Here is a 22205-nt window from a genome sequence, read left to right as displayed (position 1 = left end):
TTCTAGCAGAGGTTTATTTGCCATTGGGTCTACAGTGCAGGGATATTTCCATCTTGCACTGCTCTGAGATGTAAAGATAAGAATTAGCTGTCTTTGCATCCTTCTGAGATGCAAAGATAAAGTCTTGAGGGTTCATAGACAAAAATCTTTAGTTAACCCGCGCCCTGCTGAGGGGGGGGTGTTTGAACACCCCCCCCCCCTGTGGTTTTTCGCGAATATCTCAAAAACGGCGGCGCGGAGCGCCGCCGTTTTTGGTACACCTTATCATACATCAATTCTACACATGTTGTGAAAATTTCAGACCAAGGTCATTCAAGGTCAGGTCACCAGGTCACTCGAAGTGACCTCACCTCATAAAAAGTTTCAATGTCTGTCATAGTTACATCGAGTGACCGATCGCTTTGAAACTTTCAGCGATTGCTAAGAGCATTAGCATGTACAAAATGTATATCTCAGAATTTTGATATCGATGACCTAAGGTCAGGTCAATTTTGCGACCTCACCATTATAAGTCAATGGGAGAAAATTGAAATGCGCCTGTTTTGAACGAAAGACATTATAAACACTCCCAAACACTGAATTACAAGTGTTTTAGACACACTGAACATGAAAATGGTGTCTGCGACCCCTGTTTATGCCCTGAGGTCATCTTAGGTCACGAATGGTATCTAACAGTTTTTCGCAAATAACTTTTGATAGAGGCATGCTAGAGCGATGAAAACGCCTTAGATGTGTTCAGCTCGACGATACGGATCGACTGATATGCAACATGACCCTTTCCGGTCAGGTCATGACCTTGACCTGAGGTCAAATTTTCAAGTTGACCTTTCAAGGTCAAATTATAGTTCGTTCGATGCGTCTTGACGAGAGGAACACGATGCCGGTAAAAGTAAGCTCGTACAATGCTTGGGTCAAAAGTTATTGCAGAAAAACTGTTTCCGAAAAAATCGGCTTTTTTTGCAGTTTTTGCCCCCTGGGCCCTGCAGGCAAAACCGTTGACGTTAGGTCAAATCTAAGCAAATTACTCAGAAAGGGCGTTAATAGGGCTATCGAATGCGCTTTTCCGCGGCGCTGTAGCTCTATTGGTTCCCGAGTTATGCGTTGGCTTCTTGGAAATTTTCGACATTCGACCTGGAAATCGGCGAAAATTTGCCTTCAATGACCTCTGGTGACCTGACCTTTGACCTGACCAAAAAATTGACCGAAGTGATTTCCTCATTATTTTTGACGCTCTTTCGAACGCCGCCTTCCGCGTATCGCTACGTGGCCCAGGAGCCGAGTTAGAAGGGGGGGTGTTCAAACACCCCCCCCCCAGCAGGGCGTGGAAATCCAGGACCCCCAGCCGGGCGCGGGTTAAAGTATGGTACGTCAATAACCGAACCATCTTTTGAAGGTTGTTTGTGTATGAAAGCTATGAATTGTAAACAAACTAACTACTCTGAGTCTGATTTTCCATAGAGGAATACATCTGAGCATAGTATTCTACTAAATTAAGAAAAAACCTCTATATAGAAAGAGCTAGGAAAAGGTGTTCCAGGAGAAGAAAAAACTCGTTCCTTAGTCGCTCGGTTTTTCAGTTACCCTCTTGGAAAATATATCCGTATCGTCAACCCAGGGCCATGAGGAATACTCTAAATCTCACACATATCTCATGCACAATCTCACATACAGCTCACTGATCAGGCAGAAATCACATAGAGTTTGTCCAATACCTACCCTAATACTCCCTAGCCACTCGGCAGCGGCCGTTTTCCCGTCTCCACAGCCGGTTTGGGCTCCACCGCCGTGCGTGTCGTCTGACCTTGAAGCTGAATATCAACAGTGAGCTGCAACGACCGCGCATGTGATCAGTATCAGTGAGTGTTCTGTGGACGGCGCAGCACTGGTCGGCTGGCACTGGAGCTCGACGGTCGAATCGCTGCACTGGGGAGCAGTGCGAGGGGTGCGTAAAACAGTGGTTGTTGGGAGAGAGCTATCACGCTTTTTACGACAAAAGGTACGTCAGCAGCTGATATGTGCTAATAACTACTATGGACGTCAAACCCCTTGAGACCCCACTTTTTGCGATAATTTTTAAATGCGTCAACTCTCGTTGACAATATTCTGGCAATGTGTGTTTTGGAACCTGCCGAAACTTTTATTACTAAGGTATTTTGACGCCAAATGATTATGAAAATTGAAAGGTACTTCTCATTCACTCGTAATGTTAAATTTCACGGAGCGAATCTGCTGTTTGGGTAGAGCAGGGGTCGGCAAATGGTGGGGCATGCCCCCTTTGGGGGTAATGTCGCCCTTCGGCGGGGGGTAATGAGCAGGGCTGCGGAGTCGGAGTCGGAGTCGCAGTCGGAGTCGGTCGGAGTCGACAGTTATGACCGGAGTCGGACTCGGAGTCGGAGTCGATTTTAGAAACCCGAGCTGGAGTCGGAGTCGGAGTCACCGAAAATCTGTCGACTCCGCAGCCCTGCTAGGTCTGCGGAGTCGGAGTCGGGAGTTGGAGTCGGTCGGAGTCGACAGTTCTGCCCGGAGTCGGAATCGGAGTCGGAGCTGGTTTTTGAAAGCCGGAGTCGGAGTCGGAGTCGGAGTCGCCGAAAATCCATCGACTCCGCAGTCCTGGTAATGAGGGCCTCTGAGAAAGCCTCATCTTTTTTTAGAATTAATGGCTCCCTTGATGGGACAGACATCGCAACTGTTGTGCCCCAGGATTCAAAAATTAGTCGAGGGCAAACGCACAAAGTATGAACTGATCAGCTGGCGTATGCCAATTTTCATGTACATAGCTGCTCACCATTCCGTACAGCCGTGGAAAGTAACTGTCATGTATTAGCCGGCGCTCGCCTGTTGGCGTTTTCACAGTCACTAAAGCAAGGGAGAGGAGTTGTCCATTGCACCCTGACCCGTGCATCTCGGCCTCTGAGCTGGAGCTTTGCAGAAAAATTGAGCGTGCTGCCCGTGAAGATAGGCAGCCGCTGCTACCCAATTTAAAGGTCCTTGGTCATTTGGTGACCTTCCAGAGGTCAATGACAAGTCCCGAGTAAATCGGCTCTTGCTGTAACTTCCTGAAGTGAGATTTTGTGGACTGCCATAATCTCAAGAAAGATCTCACAAATCAACGGTTATTCGGGTTAAGGTCATGCCATTTTCAGGACAGATAAAAATGATCGGCTCGAGGGTACAGTTTTTATGATCCGACCATTTTAACGTGATCTATTCCCGAAAAATACACGCTACCCCTATTCGTATCGGGGTTAACCCGCGCCCTGATGGGGCTCCTGGGTATCCACGCCCTGCTGGAGGTGGAAGTTAAACCCCCTCCCCCCTACTAATTTGGCTCCTGGGTCACTAGCGAAACGCCGTAGTCGGCGTTCGAAAGAGGTAAGACATGATTAAGGAAAACTATGGCCACTTTTTAGGTCAAGTCAAAGGTCAGCTCACCAGAGGTCATCGAACGTAAAATTTCGCCAATTTCCAGGTCAACCTTTGACAATTTTCGACAAACTGGCCTATAGCTCAGGAAAGGATAGAGCTACAGAGCTGCGGAAAAACGCATTCGATAGCTCTCTTAACGTTTTTTTTTCTGATGACGCCCTCAGATTTAACCTAAGAATAACGATTTAGCCTGCGGAGAAAAAATGGCTAAAATGTACGTTGTTTGCTGATAAAATGTACATTGTTTGCTGACAGTTTTTCTTCAGTAGCGTTTCACTCAGAACTTGCAAGAGCTCACTTTTATCAGCATCGTGCTCCCCCCTTCGAGAAGCATCGGAGGTCTTGTTGCACATCAGGTGATCCGTGTCGTCGAGCTAAACACATCTAAGGTATTTTCATCGCTCTGGCATGCCTTTATCAAAAGTTATTGGCGAAAAACTATTAGATACCGTTCACGACCTGAAATGACCTCAGGGACATACAGCGGGGTTACGGGTGCAGTTTTCTGGCTCAGTGGTCATGTTTACTTGTGATTCAGTGCTTCACAGTGCTAGGAATGACACTCATCCAAAAGAGGCGTCTTTCAATTTCTACCATTGATTTTGCGACCTCTCCCATTGATAACGAGAGAGGGCGTGAAAGTGAGCTGACCTTTGGTCACCTACATCAAATATCCGAGATACAAATTTTGTACATGTTTTGTTGCCTTTGTCAATTCCTGAAAGTTTGAAAGAGATGTTACTCTGTGTAGCTACAACAGGCGTTACAGTCATAACTGAGGTGAGGTCACTTGACGTGATCTGGTGACCTAACTTTGAGCGACTTTGGTCTGAAATTTTCACAACATGTGCAGACAAAATGCATGACAAAATGTGACAAAATGGTGGCGCTCAACTTTTTTTTTTAGATATTTGCGAGAAACCGCAGGGGGGGGGGGGCTGTGGTTTCTCGCAGATATGGTACCCAAAGAGTCGCGGAAAAGTATGGAATTTTAGTAACCATGGTTATATCACCAATGGGGTCTGGCGGGTGGGGGTAATGGCGCTGCCTGGCGCCATAAAAGGGGGCACGACCCCGGAGGACCTGCCGACCACTGGGGTAGAGGCTACGCGCTCATGGGGCGGAGCCACGCAATGACGTCAGCGCTAAGCTCTGCCCTACCCCTCCGGCGCTCCTTGCCCGGCGACCGGTCACTCGCGTCTCTCGCTCCATTCAGGCTTGATGGTGGGCGGTAGCTGGTAGCGGTAGCGGGCGCTGGTAGATGGCATTTAGAGCAGATGGCGCTGGTGGCGGGGCTCGAGTGTGGCCGAGCGCAAGCCTCTGCCCGGGCCTGAATTGACCTTAGCATTACGAGTGAATGAGAAGTACCTTCCATAATCGTTTGGCGTCAAAATACCTTAGTAATAAAAGTTTCGGCAGGTTCTGAAACATACATTGCCAGAATATTGTCAACGAAAGTTGACGCATTTAAAAATTATCGCAAAAAAGTGGGGTCTCAAGGGGTTTGACGTTCATAGTAGTTGGGTTCCTGAATACAGAAAAGGTACTCGAAAGCGGGAAGGTATATGCTGGTTATCGGAGCTTGACTGAAACAGACTCTTTCCGCATTCAGGAAATCGCATGCGAGAGCATATTCAAATGCATTAAAATTCTGCCCGCATCAATCGCATGCGGGAGATGCGTGCGGTTGATGCGAGCGTGCTTCCATGTATTTGAATGGGCTCTCGCATGCGATTTCCTGACTGCGGAAAGAGTCTGTTTCAGGCTTTAAGGACCCTATGCAATATATGAACGTACAGTAACTAGCCGATGTTTCGCAAAATTCGATTTGTGAAAGGCATATTGGAAGCATTAAAAACCACATTTTTCAGCTAATACCGCATATAAAACGATCTTAATAATTTTCTATTTATCTATTTCGAGTTACACAAAGCTGTGGCTTCGAAAAACAAGCTAAGAGGAAAAATTACAGCTGGATTCTGAGGAAGGGGCACCAAATCACGTTTTTGCATAACGATCATAGGATGCGGAATGCAGAGAAACGAAAACATAGGTCCCGTATAAAAATGTCATAGAAACTGGTCCCGAGAGAGATTTGAGGGTGTTGAAATCTGGCAGCGCAATAAATATATTGCAGGTAAACTACTTCAGATGTAGGAATGCCAAGGCCCCAGAGGTTTGCTACTTTCTATGTACGTACAAATTGGTACGTACCATCGCGAATACTCCGTCGTGAAAACGGCCAATATGTTTCAGATGAGTTCGGCGAAAAGGATCCCACTACCATTCAAGATTATTCCGCTGGAGGATGAAGTTCAACAAAAGATAGCCAAAGATTTTGCTGGCTACCCGAATGGCCTGGTTTCCTGCAACCACTGGGGTTTCAAGTTTTCAGCGACCGTGACTGAACAGGAGGTGGAAGACATGTACAACCATCCTCTGGACCCACGTGACGTGTGGGTGGTGACGCCTCCCAAGTGTGGAACTACCTGGACCCAGGAGATGGTCTGGCTGATCGCTAACGATCTCGACTACGAGGGCGCCAAGACGCCATTCATTCCAGACAGGCACGTCAAACAATATGACAATCCTTATTCCTTACAAATGTTCTTTTTTTTGCTATTCCACTTAATTTACTACAATTGAGCTATCGTTTCATTGTTTATCGTTATATCGTTGTATCTTATATGAGATCAGAAGTGAGAGAAGGTTCATGCCTTTCTGAACTAGAAATAATGTCATCGTTTTCAGCACAAAAGCGACTCACGTCGCGAGATTTGACATGCCATTTTGTTGGTGAACTTAAACATTTTTATTGAAGTTTTTTGTGACTCATTTCAGGTGGAGTTTCGTTGATTTCCCCGGCCTCTCTGATAAGGAGTATATGAAACGCTTCACTTCAAATCCTTCTGAAAAAGATGGCGCCACTGGAGGTCCTCCTAACTTGGCGGGAGATCCGAACCGCCCGCCGCCGCGGTTCGTCAAGTCGCACTTGCCGTTTTCTCTAAGCAACCCTCGTTTGCTGGATGTCTGCAAGGTGGTCTACGTGGCCAGGAACCCCAAGGATGCTTGCGTCTCCTACTATCATCATATGAGACTGATACGCGTGCATGACTTTCTAGGAGATATTGAGGTGAGCGAAATTTCGGCAAAGCTATCGTCATGCTACCATAAGTGTAACAAGCTAAATGCGCAAAGCGTTTAAGAATAAATGTTGTTGCTCAGCCAGAAGAATAATTTTCTTTCTTGGTATTATGTCAGAAAGAAATGCTTAAACTGTTCCTCATAGGCGGCGGAACGGGGGGGCACCGGGGCACCGTGCCCCCCCCTTGAATTCTGCAAGGGGGGCACCAATAGCAAGGTGCCCCCCTTAAATTTGATGTATTAGTACTAGGGGCAGATTCGGGGAAAACTCCAAGGGGAGGGCCATGAATCGAAGTGGTGCCCCTACCTATGCCCAAAATTAAAACCTCAACGGATTTCGGCCACTTAATTTTGGTGGTGCCCTATTTTCAGTTTTTTTTTATTTTCTTTATTTTTGGTTAGTCATGTGATGACTGGTGCCCCTGCACCTGCTAGGCCGCTGATGCCCCTGGAAAGACTGTGGTACCTACCTACCCTGCCCCCTGACAAGCCTACGGTGGGCCCTGACATGACTTAGGTGCCCATGGGCCCTGACAGGCCTGTGGTGTCCTTGCTAAGCCTGTGGTGTCCCTGGGCCTTGGCAGGTTTGTGGTGCCCCTGTTAGAACGCAGGTGCCCTTGACAGGTTTGTGGTGCCTCTGACAATCCTAAATTGCCAACGACAGGCTTGTGGTGCCCTTGACAGGCCCATGGTGCCCTTGCGAGGCCGGTGGTTCCCCTGCGAATCCGATAGTGCCCCTGGCAGGCCTCTGGTGCCCCTGGCAGGCCTCTGGTGCCCCTGGCAGGTCTGTGGTGCCCCTGGAAGACCTGTAGTGCTTTTGCTAGGCCGATGGTGCTCCTGACAGGCCTGTGGTGCCACTGACAGGCCCGTGGTGCCCCTGCTAGGCCTATGGTACCCCTGGCGGGCCTGTGGTGCCCCTGTCGGCTGTCAGGCCTGTGGTGCTCCTGGCAGGCATGTGGTGACCCCAGGCCCTAAGTCATGACCCATGTGACCTCCACCCTGGGATTCGCCACTGATTAGTACCAGGCGATGGCTTCTTGGTAATTTGTTACATGTAGGATTAATGGAATTTATCAAACGAGAATAAGGAAGAGACAAACACATAGGTACTTGGGGATCAGCTTAAAGTTAACCACACATACGAGCAGGGGTGTAATTTTCCTAAAATGATTGTGGGTGCCCAGCTGTAGGGGCGCCCGGCGCCAGGCCGTTTTGGGGCGCGATAGATATTCTTTATGTGGGAGCCTAAATTAACACCGAATTTGATAACATTGCTAGCCGAATGGCGCTTCAAGTGACGTGTCTGCCTAAGCAAATACACGCTTAAAAGTGGAAACTGACCGGAAGGACGTAAAAAGCTGTAGAGGGCGCCATCCAGTAGGAGGGGCACCAAATGTGGAGGCACCAGACGGTTACGACTTACGAGGGCGCCGTGAGACGATGAAAAGGGCGCCATTCTCTTGGGAGGGCGCCGAGTGATTGAAAACGCTATGTGGTCCAGGGGCGCTAAGAGGACAGAAGGGCGCCGCACAGTCAGTAGTGCTACGTTGGTGGGGACGTGGGGACGCCAGATGGTTACGAGGGCGCATTGAGATCATGAAAAGGGCGCCATTCTCGTAAAAGGGTGCCGAGTGATTGAAAACGCTATATGTGGTTCAGGGGCGCTGAGAGGCCAGAAGGGCGCCGAACAGTCGAGGGATGCACGGTGAACAGAGACCTAAGGACGCGAGACGGTCAGGAGAGCGCCGTTAGACCATGAGAATGACGCGGTGCTGTCAAAAGTGCGCCATTCTCCCAGAAGGGCGCCGAGTGATTAAAAACGCTTTACTATCCATGAACGCGAGACGGTCAGGAGGATACCGTTAGAGCATGCGAAGGGCACCGTACTCTCGAAAGGACGCTTGCAGCCTTGTAAAAGACTTGTGGGTGCATTTTCATCATTGTGTGGGCATACATAATTCAGGATTGTGGGTGCATATGCCCCCACAAAGAGATATAAAATTACACCCCTGCATACGGGGGTGAACTGCCATTTTCGTTTAGTAAAAAATAAAATTAAAAAAAAAATCATCGTGTCAGGGCTGTGACGAAAAATAAGTGGCCTAAATCCGATGAGAAAACAGGATTTGGGGGTACCCTAGGTTTGGCTCCTTGAGCCATGGTGCCCCCCCTTGTCTCAAATCGTTCCGCCGCCTATGCTGTTCCTCCGAAAAGGTGGTCAGATGGTCAGATGGCTAGGCCTTCCAATTATAGTCATCATCGGCTTTTGGATGATTGTGACAGTTGAGTTCCGTTTAGCTGAAACTTTTTCTCGTCACTGCAAGAGCTACCCTTTTTGCTAGTTGTAGAAACCAAACCATTACAATAATCCTTCTATATACATACTTGCCTTTGTTGAATTGCTTGAAGCAGATTGCCCGTCTTTCAACCCACCTGATTATGGTTTCAGCTCTTCACGGAGTACTTTATGAAAGATGAGTTGGGTGAAGCGCCCTTCATCGAACACATGATCGAGGCGTGGAACCTGCGTCACCACCCCAACCTCTGCTTCCTCTTCTACGAGGACATGAAGAAGGACCTGAGGGCGCAGATCCGTAAGGTGGCCAAGTTCTTCGGAAAGGACTTCTCTGAAGAACAGGTGGACAAGCTGGCAGAACACCTCCACATCGACAACTTCAAGAAGAACCCGTTCGTAAACTTTGAGAGCCTGAATAAGCTTGGTCTTACGTACCCAGATCGCGGCAGCTTCGTCAGGAAAGGCAAGACGGGTGACTGGAAGAACCACTTCACCCCTGAGATGAATGAAAAGTTCGACAAGTGGATGGAGGAGAAGCTGAAAGGAACCGATCTCACTTTTGTCCAGGAGCTGGAGAAGCAGGACTAGAGGTCATTATGACGACCCTTCTGCTGCTGATGATGATGCTGATGTTGATGCTGCTGCTACTGATGATGTTGATGATGGAAGTCATCATTACCCTGACGCTGATGATGAGGAAGAGCCTGGTGGTTATCAATGCAATCTACAAATACGTTACTGCATGATTTTTCTAATTTAAGCGGGGTTAAAATGATAAAAAAACGTAGACATACGAATTAACAGCTGCTTGACCTGATGAGATGTTTGATGGTACTCAAGTATAAACTTAGTTATGTAGTGTTCATTCTACTGACAGCTGAATGTGACCAGATGATCGTTTTCCTGAGCAATCCTTTATTTTATGTAATCATTGCTCTCATCCGGCATTCACTCTTGGTTTTAGAGAAGGTCTTCACTTTTAAACTCAGCTTTTTTATATGTCAGCTATCAAGTTGCCTGTGAGCCTGCTTCCGCCTCCCTTGTTGCTTATCGTATGCAATAAGCATTATGCAAAATGCATTTTATGCGTCATAAACCTTTGTATATTTCGGTATAGAGACGCCTATGCATGCGTAGACGTGTGTGTTTCTCCGTCTATTGCGGGTTTCAAGTCGTGCTGGTTAACGAGCTACAAAGTGATTGGTATTAGGTACTGTAGTCTCTAAATTGCACGGGACGGTTGTGATCTTTACGCGCCCTTCTTGTCCCGATGAGCTGTTTTCGTCCTTCACTTCGTCGTCTAAAAAACGTTTTGTTAAATACAATGAAGTCTATCTTGAACTTGCAAAAGATTTTTTGTGTTTCAGCTTTTGATTGTGAGTGTGTTCTCTCTCTCTCTCTCTCTCTCTCTCTCTCTCTCTCTCTCTCTCTCTCTCTCTCTCTCTCTCTCTCTCTCTCTCTCTCTCTCTCTCTCTCTCTCTCTCTCTCTCTCTCTCTCTCTCTCTCTCTCTCTCTCTCTCTCTCTCTCTCTCTCTCTCTCTCTCTCTCTCTCTCTCTCTCTCCCTCTCCCTCTCCCTCTCCTTCCTCTCTCCCCCATAAAGCCTGGCACCATGTATGGTTTACGATGTAGGTGCATCCATCAGCAGAGATATACCACTTATACTATGTAGCTAGTAGCTACGTATATAGTGATATATGCAACAGCATAGCAAATACAGATGAATAAAAAGTGTGTCAGAGATGGTCTATTTAGCTGTGTTGAGGAGCGGGATGTCCTGCAGGATACTTTGCTTTTCTTATTCAATATTCCGAATCGATTATATAACCTCTGCAAGTGTAGGTGTCTGGGATGCGCATATCAGCGAATTCTGTCGAGTGTGTGGGTTGTGTGTCGCCTAGGTCGCATACGGGAATGCTGGGTCCGTCTTGCTATGGTGTGCTGTATGACAAGCTGCATGTCATCATATCAACTCCGCTCATTCGTATGTGTGTAGTGACTGGTTATCATTGTGTGTAGGATCAAAAATATGGACGACCTGACCTTGACCTGACCTTCACCAAAACGTGACCTAAGCTGGCCCCAAAGGCTGCCTGACCCACATAATCGCATTTGTCATGTAAAATGGACCATAAAACATGTATCACACGACACTTTCATGTTGTGACCCCCAGGTGACCCCCAGTGACCTGACCTCTGTGACCTGACCTGGTATCAGTGACCTTAGATAGCGAAGTATGTGTTTGACGAACAATGTACCATCGATGGTTTTCAATTTCTTACCAATTTACTCGATTTCACAACACATTTCTTGAAATGCCTGTGAACGGTGAAAATCCGACATTTGATCTGACCTGTGACGTCATCGGTTTGACCTAGGTCAATGAAATTTGGTCACAAGGTAGTTCCCGGGTGGGGCTATCGAACGCCGTTTGAGTTTTGAAAATCGGCTGGTAAATTTCCGAGATCTTAGGGGGGGGGCCGAAACGCCCCCCCCCCCCCCCTACGGGTGGTAGGGTCCGCCGGTAGCCCTACGGGGCGCGGGTTAAGAAAGAAGCCTTTGAAGAAAGCTTGACACACGTAAGACTTTGATTACGATTGCAAGCGCTGCATATTATATTTGAGGGTGTATCAATCATTTTTGAGTTTTATCTTTCATCAGATATCATTGTTCATGCATAAACATTTGCTTCTACGGAATCCATAACCACACGCAATTGCAAAAGTAGCGACAATATCACATCTCAAGTGCACACTGAAAAGTACATGAGTTGTGCACGATTAATACGCTGTTTTTTTTCGACTCAAGAAACGGTGGCGGTACTTGCGACGAGTTATCGCAACGCCCGATCGTCATGGAAAGCACAGCATCTTTGCCCTGCCTGCATTTCTTTAGCGGCGAGACATGTCCTCCTTCAACATTGTAGCTACCAACCATATTCATCAGAGAAATTGCGATAATCATCTTCACTAACAAGCTGTTCAAATTGTACATAAAGCTCATCTGTCCGCTCCTTCCCTAGACTCACAGTTTTGTAGCTTTGAGTGTCTAGTCTTGCTTCTCCAGCTCCTGGACGAAGGTAAGATCGGTTCCTTTCATCTTCTCCGCCATCCACTTGTCGAACTTCTCATTCATCTCAGGGGTGAAGTGGTTCTTCCAGTCACCCGTCTTGCCTTTCCTGATGAAGCTTCCTCGGTCTGTGTGCATGATTTTGCCGTCCTTCATGTGATCAGCATTCACCCACGGGTTCTTCTTGAAGTTGTCGATGTGGAGGTGCTCCGCCAGCTTGTCCACCTGTTCTTCAGAGTAGTCCTTCCCCAAAAACTTGGATACCTTACGGATCTGCGCCCTCAGGTCCTTCTTCATGTCCTCGTAGAAGAGGAAGCAGAGGTTGGGGTGGTGACGCAGGTTCCACGCCTCGATCATGTGTTCGATGAAGGGAGCCTCCACCACCTGGCCTTTGATGAAGTAGTCCATGAAGAGCTGAAAGCACCAGATGAAAACAACTTCACTGAAAAGCAGTTAGCCTATGGAGAGATCAAAACTGAGCAGGTTCCGATTGATTGATTCGGTTGATCCGATTGATAATTGATTGATTGATTCAAAACGTAAAGTGAGGTAGCACAGCCTCTTTTCCACCACGGTAATGAGTGCCACAGATTCCCTTTTCGAAAGTTTTTTTTTTTTTTTATAAGATGAGCATAAAGGCTGTTGAAATAAAAACATCGGTCTTGAATCCCAAGATTTTTGCAAAACAAACGTTTAACATTGTGACACAAGAACATTGTTTGCGTCATGCGCCGCAGATGTTATACGAACGATGAATATCGCGAAGCTTTTCAAGAACCTCTTACCTCCAGATCCCCGAGGAAGTCGTGCAGACGAATCAGCCTCATGTGATGGAAGAATGAGACGCAGGCATCTTTAGGATTCCTGGCCACGTAGACCACCTTGCAGGTGTCCAGCAGGCGCGGGTTGTTGAGAGAAAACGGCAGGTGCGACTTGACGAACCGCGGTGAGGGTCGGTTGGCAAGGCTAGCCATATCCATCGGCCCGCTCCGAGGGGGCTCGCCTTCTTTTGCAGCAGCAGCAGCAAACTTTGCCTCAAACTCTTTGTCGCTCAGCGCAGCGAAATCTATGAATGAATATCTGAAAATACAAAAGGGCGGTAGTGGTTCTATTAGCAGGCAATGGGAAATGCGTTCCATTTAGGCAATTCAGAGTGACAAAGGACACGTCATTCAACCATGTATCCGTAGCTGGGCGCGAAAACGTATCTAGCCATATGAATAAACTAGCACTTGAGTATCATAAATGCTGGTATGAAGGCATGCAATGTCCATGTCGAGCTCGTACACATAATCGAAACTATGTAGAGTAGAAAGTCTTTGGCCCCACCTGTCTGGCATGATGGGTGTCTTGGCGCCCTCGTAGTCGAGATCGTTGGCGATCAGCCAGACCATCTCCTGGGTCCACGTAGTTCCACACTTGGGAGGCGTCACCACCCACACGTCACGTGGGTCCAGAGGATGGTTGTAAAGGTCTTCTAGCTCCTGTTCAGTTACTGTCGCTGACAGCTTGAAGCCCCAGTGGTTGCAAGATGCGAGACCTGTAGGATTGCCGACAAAATCTTTGGCAATCTTTTTCTGATCTTCATCTTCTAGAGGGATGATCTTGAATGGAAACGGAATCCGCTCTGAGGAGCTCATCTGAAAGAAAAAAGCAATTGGTTAGGCTTTTTTATAAACGCCATGGACTGCTTTCAAAATATCAAACACTTCATGGTCGGAATACAAACGTAATATTATAGATAGTTCGTGAACAAGAACTCAGCACTGCAGGCTGTTTGGGTAACTTTAGGCACTTCGAATGTTTTCAATGGTTCAATGAACGCAACCAGAGTACACGCCAAGCAGAACTTGTACTTGTAGCGCGAGCTCTGAATTTCAGCGTGCGATGGCTGATTTAGAATGTCTCTCATCATTGTTGTGGTCATAATCATATTGGAGGAATGCTTTTGCTTTTATTTTCTATGTTCTCTCACTTAGTCTCAAAATAACTCCATTGTATGACAGGAAAACAGAAGAGCTGCAGACAATAACCAATTAGAATAATCTGCAAGTGCACTGATAGCGACGATTAGATAAAATGCTACCAACACCAATTTATGGAACAGCATTACTTGTAACCAAAACCGAACCGTTGACACCCTACCTTGATTCCTCGTCCACCGACCAACACTGTTCTGCACGCCACCGATCTCCTTCTGCCCTGCTCTCCGCTCCCCGCCTTCTCCGACACTGCTGCGCCGTCTGGTCCGACACTTCACTACGGGTATTCGTTTTTGCGCTGAGTCATGTGTCCAAGGCCAAACGAGCCTCCCGCTGTTGTTGTAGAGGCGTAGCCAGAGGCGGAAATGGAGATTCTCTAAAGCGAGGGGAGGGAGGATGGACCGTCAGATGACGATTCGGTTTGTTCAGCAGGAAGGAAGTGTGCGTCCTTGCTTGATGTGTTATGTGTAACGAAAGAGCGGATTACGTGAGTGAGTTCTCGTCCGATTTGCTTGAACCGCCTCTGTTTGAGTGGGATGATTAGACGTTTAAAAACTCGAGAGGTAAACAAGCGTTCCTTCCGAATGGTAGGGTGGCATTGCGGTTCACTGAAGGGTACATACAGACGTTTGCGATAATGTAAGCCTTCCTCGGTGTATCGAAAAAAAGCTGATCGGTCTCCCGTCGAAGTCCATGGTTACTCGAAGGTAATTAGATACAGCAGGTGGGCGTTGGATGTGATGATAATACATATTTATTTCGACACAACACTATACTACATTTGCAATGATCACTTGAGTGCGCCTTTAATTTGTAATTTAACCTTCCAGGCGGTGGGGGGGGGCATTTTTTGCCCTCCCCCCTTTAGTTTTTTTCGATATATCTCGAGACCCGCTGCACCGATCGTCACCAAACTTTCAGTACCCTCCCGGGAGTAGCTAGCGCACATGATGACAAAAATTTTCCAAAGGCTATGATAGGTTGGCCGCTAATGACGTCAGAGTGACGTCATTTTTTTCCATTTTCGACCCAAAAAAAGGTTTCGCGGGAAGAGCTGTCAGGCCTACAGCTTTAGAGATACAGAAAAATGTTCCAGACATAAAAGGTGTGGAATCAAGAGGGGTACAAAACTGCTATTTCGGTTTTTCCGATTTTCTGGATTTTGACCCCCAAAAATCAAAAGATTTTTTGAATATAATCGCCAAAAAATCCGAAAAGTTTTTTGAATTTCGAAAAAAACAGGAATATATGTGATAGTCCCTACCGCCTTCTATCTACATACCAAATTTGAGATCAATACTTCTTTTTTTTTTGGCCAAGTTATAGCGAAAAAACTTCAAAATTGATGACGTCAAATTTTCAAACTCAATTTTTAGCAATTCTAGACCCCGTAGCGCAAAACAAAGACCACCATTAGACTCCTCGTGACGAGTTGCATCGAATCGATACCCTTTTTATGCAAAAATATCAACCTTGGAATTTGACCTTTTTTGACTTGACCTTGAACTGACCTCCACCAGAAAGTGACCTAAACCGTACCTGATGGTCTTATAACCAATACCATTGAGTTGGAAATGAAAAACTGGCCATAAAACATGCATCGCACAACCTTAGTAAAGTTGGGTTCATGTGGTGACCCTTGGTGACCTTTGGTGACCTGACCTGTGACCTGACCTGGTATGACCAGTGACCTGGTATGACATGACACTGGTATGACATGGTATGACAAACATTGTCCTTCAGAAAGCCCAGAGGGCCGCATCCATTCTGGAAACATGGTCAGAGAACAATCTCATGAAGATCAACGGAAAAAAGTGTCATATACTCATCTGCAACTTCTCTCACAACACGGATATGGACGGCGCAGTAATCATTAACAACGAACCAGTACCTGTCGTCTCTACCATGAAACTTCTCGGAGTCCATATTACTTCTGACTTAAAGTGGACGGCAAATACAAATCATATCACAAAAAACGCCTCTCGCAGGCTGTTCATGCTCACAGTCCTCCGTCAGTTCCATGCAGATCTGAGCGATATCCGCGCCGTCTACATCAGCTTCATTCGTCCATGTCTGGAATACTGCTCTCAACTGTGGCACACGGGACTGACACAGCAACAAGCACAAGCAATCGAGCAAGTTCAGAAAAGAGCTTGCAAAATCATGATAGGATACGAAAACTACACCGACTACGCCTCTGCCTGCCAGCTCCTCAACCTCGAGACTCTGAGCGAGCGTCGCGATGCTGTCCTCTGCAAGCTGGCGGCCGACATCCTCGCCAACCCCGCCCACCCACTGTACCCGGGCGAGCAGCTGGCAAATGTGAGGCGCCCTCTGCGCCGGCAGCGAAAGTTTGTCGTACCGCGGGCCAAAACTGAGCGGTATAAAAAGTCCACTGTGCCTGTACTCATAGATCTAATGAACAGGATGTGATCCCCACGTAGATATGTTCGGAGCTCTTTTGAAATGCACTGTGTTTTTAATTTTTGTGATGATTTTCACTTCTTCATGTGGTGCCACCATTGCACAGCTCATGTACGGCCTTTTTACCAGTCGTTGACTGTCACGTGGTCAAATAAACCTTTATGTATGTATGTATATGTATGTACCTCTAATAGCAACATATGTACTAGACAACTGACGCCTTATCGCTGATTTTCGACAAAGTGCGTTTTACTCGGTGTTATAGCGCTTTTCCTAGAAGCCCCGTGAACAGTGAAACATTTTATCTTTGACCTGACCTGTGACGTCATCGGTGACCCCGAGGTCAATGAAATTTGGTTTCCTTCAACAAATTTGACAGGGCTATCGAACGCCGTTTGAATTTCCGTATCCGTCCATTATCTTCGGAGATACGAGGGGGGGACAAACAAATGCCCCCCTCCCCCCCCCCCCACCGCGCGGAAGGTGGCTGGGAGGCCCACCGCCTGCCGGGTTAATACAGAAAGGATATTTTGAAATGAAGCTAAAATGATGCATAGGGAAGAAACTGCTAGCTTACATCGGGTACGTTATACTATACTGTACCATGGTGAGTGTCCGATCATGCTTATCGACACAATTGGGTGTTTTGAACTCTCAATTACTCACTTCCTGGCTTACGTGGGGCGTCTGGTGTGCGATTGTTTACGTGCGTTAAAAACGATTCCAAATCCTCTCCGATTTATGGTTATCTCAGTGCTCATTTTTAGAACATTCATGTTTAAGTACTTAATTACAGGTCAACGAGCGTCATTTCCATCGGCTTTGCCATTAAGAGTGCTTATAATTCAAGGCCAAGGTTTGAGCTCTCTGACGGGCCATCCACCCATTATTTTATCGATTATGATGCGTACTAGTGGTGTCAATCGGTTACCGAAAAAATCGGTTACCGAAAAGATATGCTGACCGATTCGGTAATCGGTCGGTCAGGCCCCCCAAAAATCGGACACTTTCGGTCACCCTGTCAGTGAAACCATTTTCAAAAAGAGAAAGTATTCCATTTTTGCCTAGTTAAAATGAAAGTTATTGGGATGTTAATGATAAAGTTGCAAAATTTCCCCCAAATACTACAAGGGATGCCATGTTTTGGCAACTTCAGTAGCCATCCCACTCAGCAGGCAGCAGCCACCAATTGTCCAACCACAACCACAAGCAGGCTGATTTTGACTCAGTTGGCCCCACAAATACACACCATTGTGAAACTCAATTCCAGTCTTTAACTGTAAGTAACTTCTACCACAAAATGTATTTTGCAGTGGCTAAGAATTGACTGAACTTGGACTGAAATGCCATTTCCCATTAGTTTCCATCAGAATTTACCAAATAATTCAATTTTGGGGTAGAGTAATAGCAAATAGAATTTCGGTCAAATTTCGGTCAAATTTTGGCTTGGGATGTTATCGGTCGGTATTCGGTCGGAAATTTTTCCCAAATTTCGGTTTCGGTCGGTATCGGTCAGACATTTTTTGGAAAATGACACCACTAATGCGTACCTACCTATTAGCCGTTTTCACGACGGGCTATCCGGCGAATGCACCTGATCTGACCAAATCTGCACCTAATCTGTACCAGATGTGCACCAAATGTGTACCAGACGGCCGTCGTGAAAACGGCTATTGCAGAGCCGTTTGAAATTGCAGGCATAATCGGACTGCTATTGCAGTCCGATTATGCCTCGTTCCATCACAGAAGCCTCCAAATGCGGTCAAGAGAGGAACCTGAGCTTACACAGCTATTCACTAGGTGGCAGCACGATACGGGGACGACTGCCGTCTCCAGCCTCCGCTCACCTATCCGTGCTTCTATCCTCAGGATACTGAAATCCTTCTCCTCCACGCCACAACCCCCCTCCGGGCTGGACAGGCAACTTTATCTCATGCGGGCTGCTCCCTTGGAGCGGCACCGCTGCTCCCGAGGGAGCTGGGGCGTTCCACGACAGATCGACCAAGCCATAACACCCTACCTCTCAGATTTTGATGAAATTGCGTCTATGGGGTTATCCGTACCGTAGATTCATAGTCTCGTATTTTTAGCGTTATACTACGAAGGGTTTACGAGTTAAAGCCAGAGGCATTTTTCAAAATGCCCAGAGTAACCCTCTTTTAAACTCGTATTATCAAAAAATATAGCCAGTAACCTACATTAATATGCATATCATTGGAATCCTCATTGACAGTAGAAAATTATCTAACCAAAATATTTTGAAAATTTTCAAAATTGCAAGATTTTTTGAAATAATGAATTTTTGATTTTCGATTTTCAAAAGGTGGCCATTTAATTTTTGACAAAAATATTATGCCAAAAGATGCCTCTGGATATGGAAATTTAATGTCCAAAAAATTAGAGACATGTTTTGCCTTTAACTTTTTATATAACTTTTTGTTTACGACAATGTTTGTAGTAAAAGGGAACATTTGACGATGCCTTCCAGAGCCAATCATTCTCCTACCCACATATCCTCGAACTGTTTCATGAAAATTAGAAATAAAAGCCTGGCACTCACACTAACAGACCAGGCATGCGATTATTGAATGATGTTTGCTTCACTTTCGCTGTAGTTTCGAACATTGTTCAGGCAGGAAAAAAAATTGAGCTGAACACTGCTATCGGCCGCCTCGCATGTAATTCTGATATGCTTCTAAGCAGCTTGCACTGATGAAACGTTACACTGGGCACTGGCGGATCCAGGGGGTAGGGCCATGCTCCCCCCAAAGCCCGTTTACCCCCCCCCCCCCCCGCAAAAACCCGAGTTTTAACATTGCGCGGGGCATGGAAAGGAAGGGGCCATTTCGGCCATTTGCCCCCCCCCCCCCCGAAAAAAACGTCCGGCTCGATCCGCCAATGAAACGTTAGGAATTATCAAAATTGCTAATCGGACATTGTGGCCGGACATACCTACACAACTTCCGTTCATAAGAGCCGAGGCTGTGTTAGAGTTAAATGAGGAGAAGGCTGAAGGCTCTAGCTAGTAATCGCATGAAGTTCGCTCTGTCCTTGTAATAACGGACTTTCAGTAATTTTGATGAATAAATTTGCCACAAAAAAATTGAGTACCAAAATGCGGCATTTGAAGGTAATTGATTGCAATTGCCAGGGGCGTGACCAGGTCAGAGTGGGCGGGGGTGAAAAAATTACAAGTACTTGAAAACTCGCCGATATTGAATTCTGTTTTCTTGAAACTGGAAGCATCTCTAACGTTTTGAAATTAATGCATTTCGAGGTAGCTAGTGGCTTGGGATGCTCCATGTTTCACTAACATTCACTTTCATAGTAGGTTTTTATTCCCACCCGGCCGAAGGGGAGGGTTTGATGTGCACTGCAGCCCCAACGGTTTTCTCGATATTGTTTGCAGTGGTGTAAGGCTGGAGAGCTGAAAGTCGACATTCCGAATCTGTTGACACCAACAGAACAGGCTCAGGTCAGCTTACTGACATATGACGTCACAAATAAACCTCGGAATAATGCAAAAAGTTGCAGCTTTGCACTGTACTCTCAGTGTAAGGGAACCTTTTGCAGGGGATGACACTAGTAACGGCAGTAACGGCTCTTGAGATTTCACAACATCAATTCCCCTAACTTTCCTAAATTTTCACCCGAAGTCAAGCTTGTCACGTGACTTCACTAATATAAGTCAATGGGAAATATTGAAACATTTGAACTGTTATTTGGATGCCGAAAATGATCCAAGCCCATCTCAAACGCCTGTAATCGTGATTTCATACACTTTTGCGATGAGCGATTCTTAGGTTTTGCATTGAGGACTTTGCAATGCGCCATATACATATGCCGTTACATTGTACGGTCGTGTGAGATCATCGGTTTTCTTTTTGTCAATGACTGAATGGAATTTATCTAACGAGTCGAATAAGCCACCAGTGAACTCAGGGAACCCTGCTGAACTGAATCATATACTTACAATAGCTGTTTTCACGACGGTTATCTGACACACATTAACTGATACCTATTTGATGGGATTTGGTCAAATTTGGTTCATAGTTTCTTAATTGCTTTTAGCTTAGGTTGCGCTAGTTGCTTATTGACCTTATTTATCAAATTATCAGTCGTTACTTTTTACTCAAGCATAAGAATAAAATTACGTTATGAAAATAGCTGTAGTAAAAGATTTGGCTAGATTCGTCTGATATCCGTCGTGAAAACGGCTGAAATGGCCTCATTTGAACAGCTTCTTGACCTCAGCGGTTTTGATGTGGCCTCGACCTGAGGAAAACGTCTTAAGCTGAACTCTTCCAAACCAAGTTTTATCATTCCAGCAACCGGTGACCTCTGAGGTCAGGTCAAATGCCTTGAGGCAGGGATCCAATTTTCGGCCAATAAATCCCCTAAATGGTCGCAGAACCGTCATTTCGTTATCTGGCAAAATATTTCAGGTCCCGAAACTCGTCAATTGAGATAATACCGACCTACGGCAAAAGTATCTGTCGATTCGACAGCTTTTTCTCAGTACATTGATGTCCCTCCCCTCAATGTCGTCATTTTGTTAGGAATCTATTAACGAAAAACTCTCGACTCAATCAGCGTTAGTGACGTCATAAATGACGTTGCGTCATTATGACGTCACGCAAGGCCCACCAGCAAAACTAAAGCATCGGACCTTGCAAAGAATGCGTGAATTAGATGCGTTCTCTCCGTAAACTATTGTTTGGCGTTTCGCAATAGTAACATTTTTAAGCATTAGATAGGCTCACTTACGTGACGTCATAGTTCAGTAAAGTGACCTTATATGAAAGTTCATTTGATGTCACAAGATAAATCAACTAGATAACTTGTAATAACTTTCCGGCTTCAGCACTCTATCGCCAATGCGTCCCCAGCAGTGATGAGAAAACCGTCAAAGGTGATCAGCATTCGCTCCCTCGGCCACAGGGGGTTAAACCTCGCTCTCTTGAAAACAATACGCCATTATGACGTTTTTGGATCTTTGGGTCCTAACTTAGCTTTCGTAGGTGTCTTAAGCATCTTTAAAAAGAATTAACAGCGTCGCAATGAGCTCTTGATCACATTTCACCGTACTCCGTTTAGACCGGTTGACAGTTATTGTTATTTTTTTCACTGTACGACGAAATTCAATGTTGTATAGCGACCTTTAGGGGAAAAACATGTTTTTAATATTTTCATCATTGAAAGTCAATGCGTTGACAAGACTTTTGCTGCAAAAATAAATTGTAAAAAAAGATGGCCACGTTCTCAAAATTTGATTTTTATAAATCAATTTTATGTTAAAAAATTAAAAGAGCAAAATTTTCAAAAATAATTGATATCACCAAAATCTTTGGTTAATTCTTATTGTGATGATATGCAGTTTTATATGAATCTAATCAGTATTTAGCTAAATATTTGCGGATGAAACTTAGAGTTTTTATGGTAGCCATTAAGTTGCCTGGGGCAATATCTCCCAAAGTATTCGACGAATGAGATTGAAAATGTCACAACACGAATCGCCGGACAAGATAACCCCATAGACGAAATTTCATCAAAATATGAGAGGTAGGGTGTTATTTCGCGATTTTTTTGGTCGATCTGTCGTGGAACGCCCCAGCTGCACCCCGTAGCCGGGTGCAGAGAATGCTTGGGGGGCTGGTCGGCCTGTCCATTCGGACGGGCTCAGCCCCGGCGACTCACTAGGGTGCCTGCCCAGACCAATGTCTCCCTCTAATTCCTATCATCCTTCCGGCTCTGCAATGGTCTTGTCGACCGAAAGGGCCTAACCCAACAAAACAAACAAACAAAGCCTCCGCTCTATAGGTATATAGACGATCACGATGCTGCATGAGATTGTCATTGCTATAT

At 46.0% G+C, this 22205-nt stretch overlaps 2 protein-coding genes across 2 annotated transcripts; one reads left to right on the top strand and one right to left on the bottom strand.

The window, feature by feature from the left end:
- The first annotated feature begins 1868 nt into the window (after nt 1-1868).
- On the top strand, nt 1869-10207 carry LOC122371752 (sulfotransferase 1A1-like). Its single transcript, XM_043348405.1, has 4 exons — nt 1869-1942; nt 5683-5993; nt 6268-6559; nt 9020-10207. The coding sequence occupies exons 2-4, from the start codon at nt 5683-5685 to the stop codon at nt 9452-9454; spliced, it is 1038 nt and encodes a 345-aa protein (XP_043204340.1). The 5' UTR covers nt 1869-1942; the 3' UTR covers nt 9455-10207.
- A 1244-nt stretch (nt 10208-11451) lies between these two features.
- On the bottom strand, nt 11452-14213 carry LOC122371751 (sulfotransferase 1C2-like). Its single transcript, XM_043348404.1, has 4 exons — nt 14080-14213; nt 13264-13574; nt 12720-13014; nt 11452-12348 (listed from the first exon to the last, which is right to left on the bottom strand). Exons 2-4 carry the CDS (start codon nt 13572-13574, stop codon nt 11914-11916), a joined length of 1041 nt encoding a protein of 346 aa, XP_043204339.1. The 5' UTR covers nt 14080-14213; the 3' UTR covers nt 11452-11913.
- Between the last annotated feature and the right edge of the window lie 7992 nt (nt 14214-22205).

Source organism: Amphibalanus amphitrite, unplaced genomic scaffold (assembly GCF_019059575.1).
Source record: "Amphibalanus amphitrite isolate SeventyFive unplaced genomic scaffold, NRLGWU_Aamphi_draft 001276F_arrow, whole genome shotgun sequence".
Classification (NCBI taxonomy): domain Eukaryota; kingdom Metazoa; phylum Arthropoda; class Thecostraca; order Balanomorpha; family Balanidae; genus Amphibalanus; species Amphibalanus amphitrite.
This window is presented reverse-complemented; position numbering and strand designations above follow the sequence as displayed.

Excerpts from the sequence above, each read along its gene's own strand:
- LOC122371751 (XM_043348404.1), bottom strand. The coding sequence starts at position 13,574 with ATGAGCTCCTCAGAGCGGATTCCGTTTCCATTCAAGATCATCCCTCTA. Across the intron at positions 13,015-13,263 it reads ACACCCATCATGCCAGACAG|ATATTCATTCATAGATTTCG; the intron begins GTGGGGCCAAAG and ends TTGTATTTTCAG. Across the intron at positions 12,349-12,719 it reads ACTTCCTCGGGGATCTGGAG|CTCTTCATGGACTACTTCAT; the intron begins GTAAGAGGTTCT and ends TGGTGCTTTCAG.
- LOC122371752 (XM_043348405.1), top strand. The coding sequence starts at position 5,683 with ATGAGTTCGGCGAAAAGGATCCCACTACCATTCAAGATTATTCCGCTG. Across the intron at positions 5,994-6,267 it reads ACGCCATTCATTCCAGACAG|GTGGAGTTTCGTTGATTTCC; the intron begins GCACGTCAAACA and ends GACTCATTTCAG. Across the intron at positions 6,560-9,019 it reads ACTTTCTAGGAGATATTGAG|CTCTTCACGGAGTACTTTAT; the intron begins GTGAGCGAAATT and ends TTATGGTTTCAG.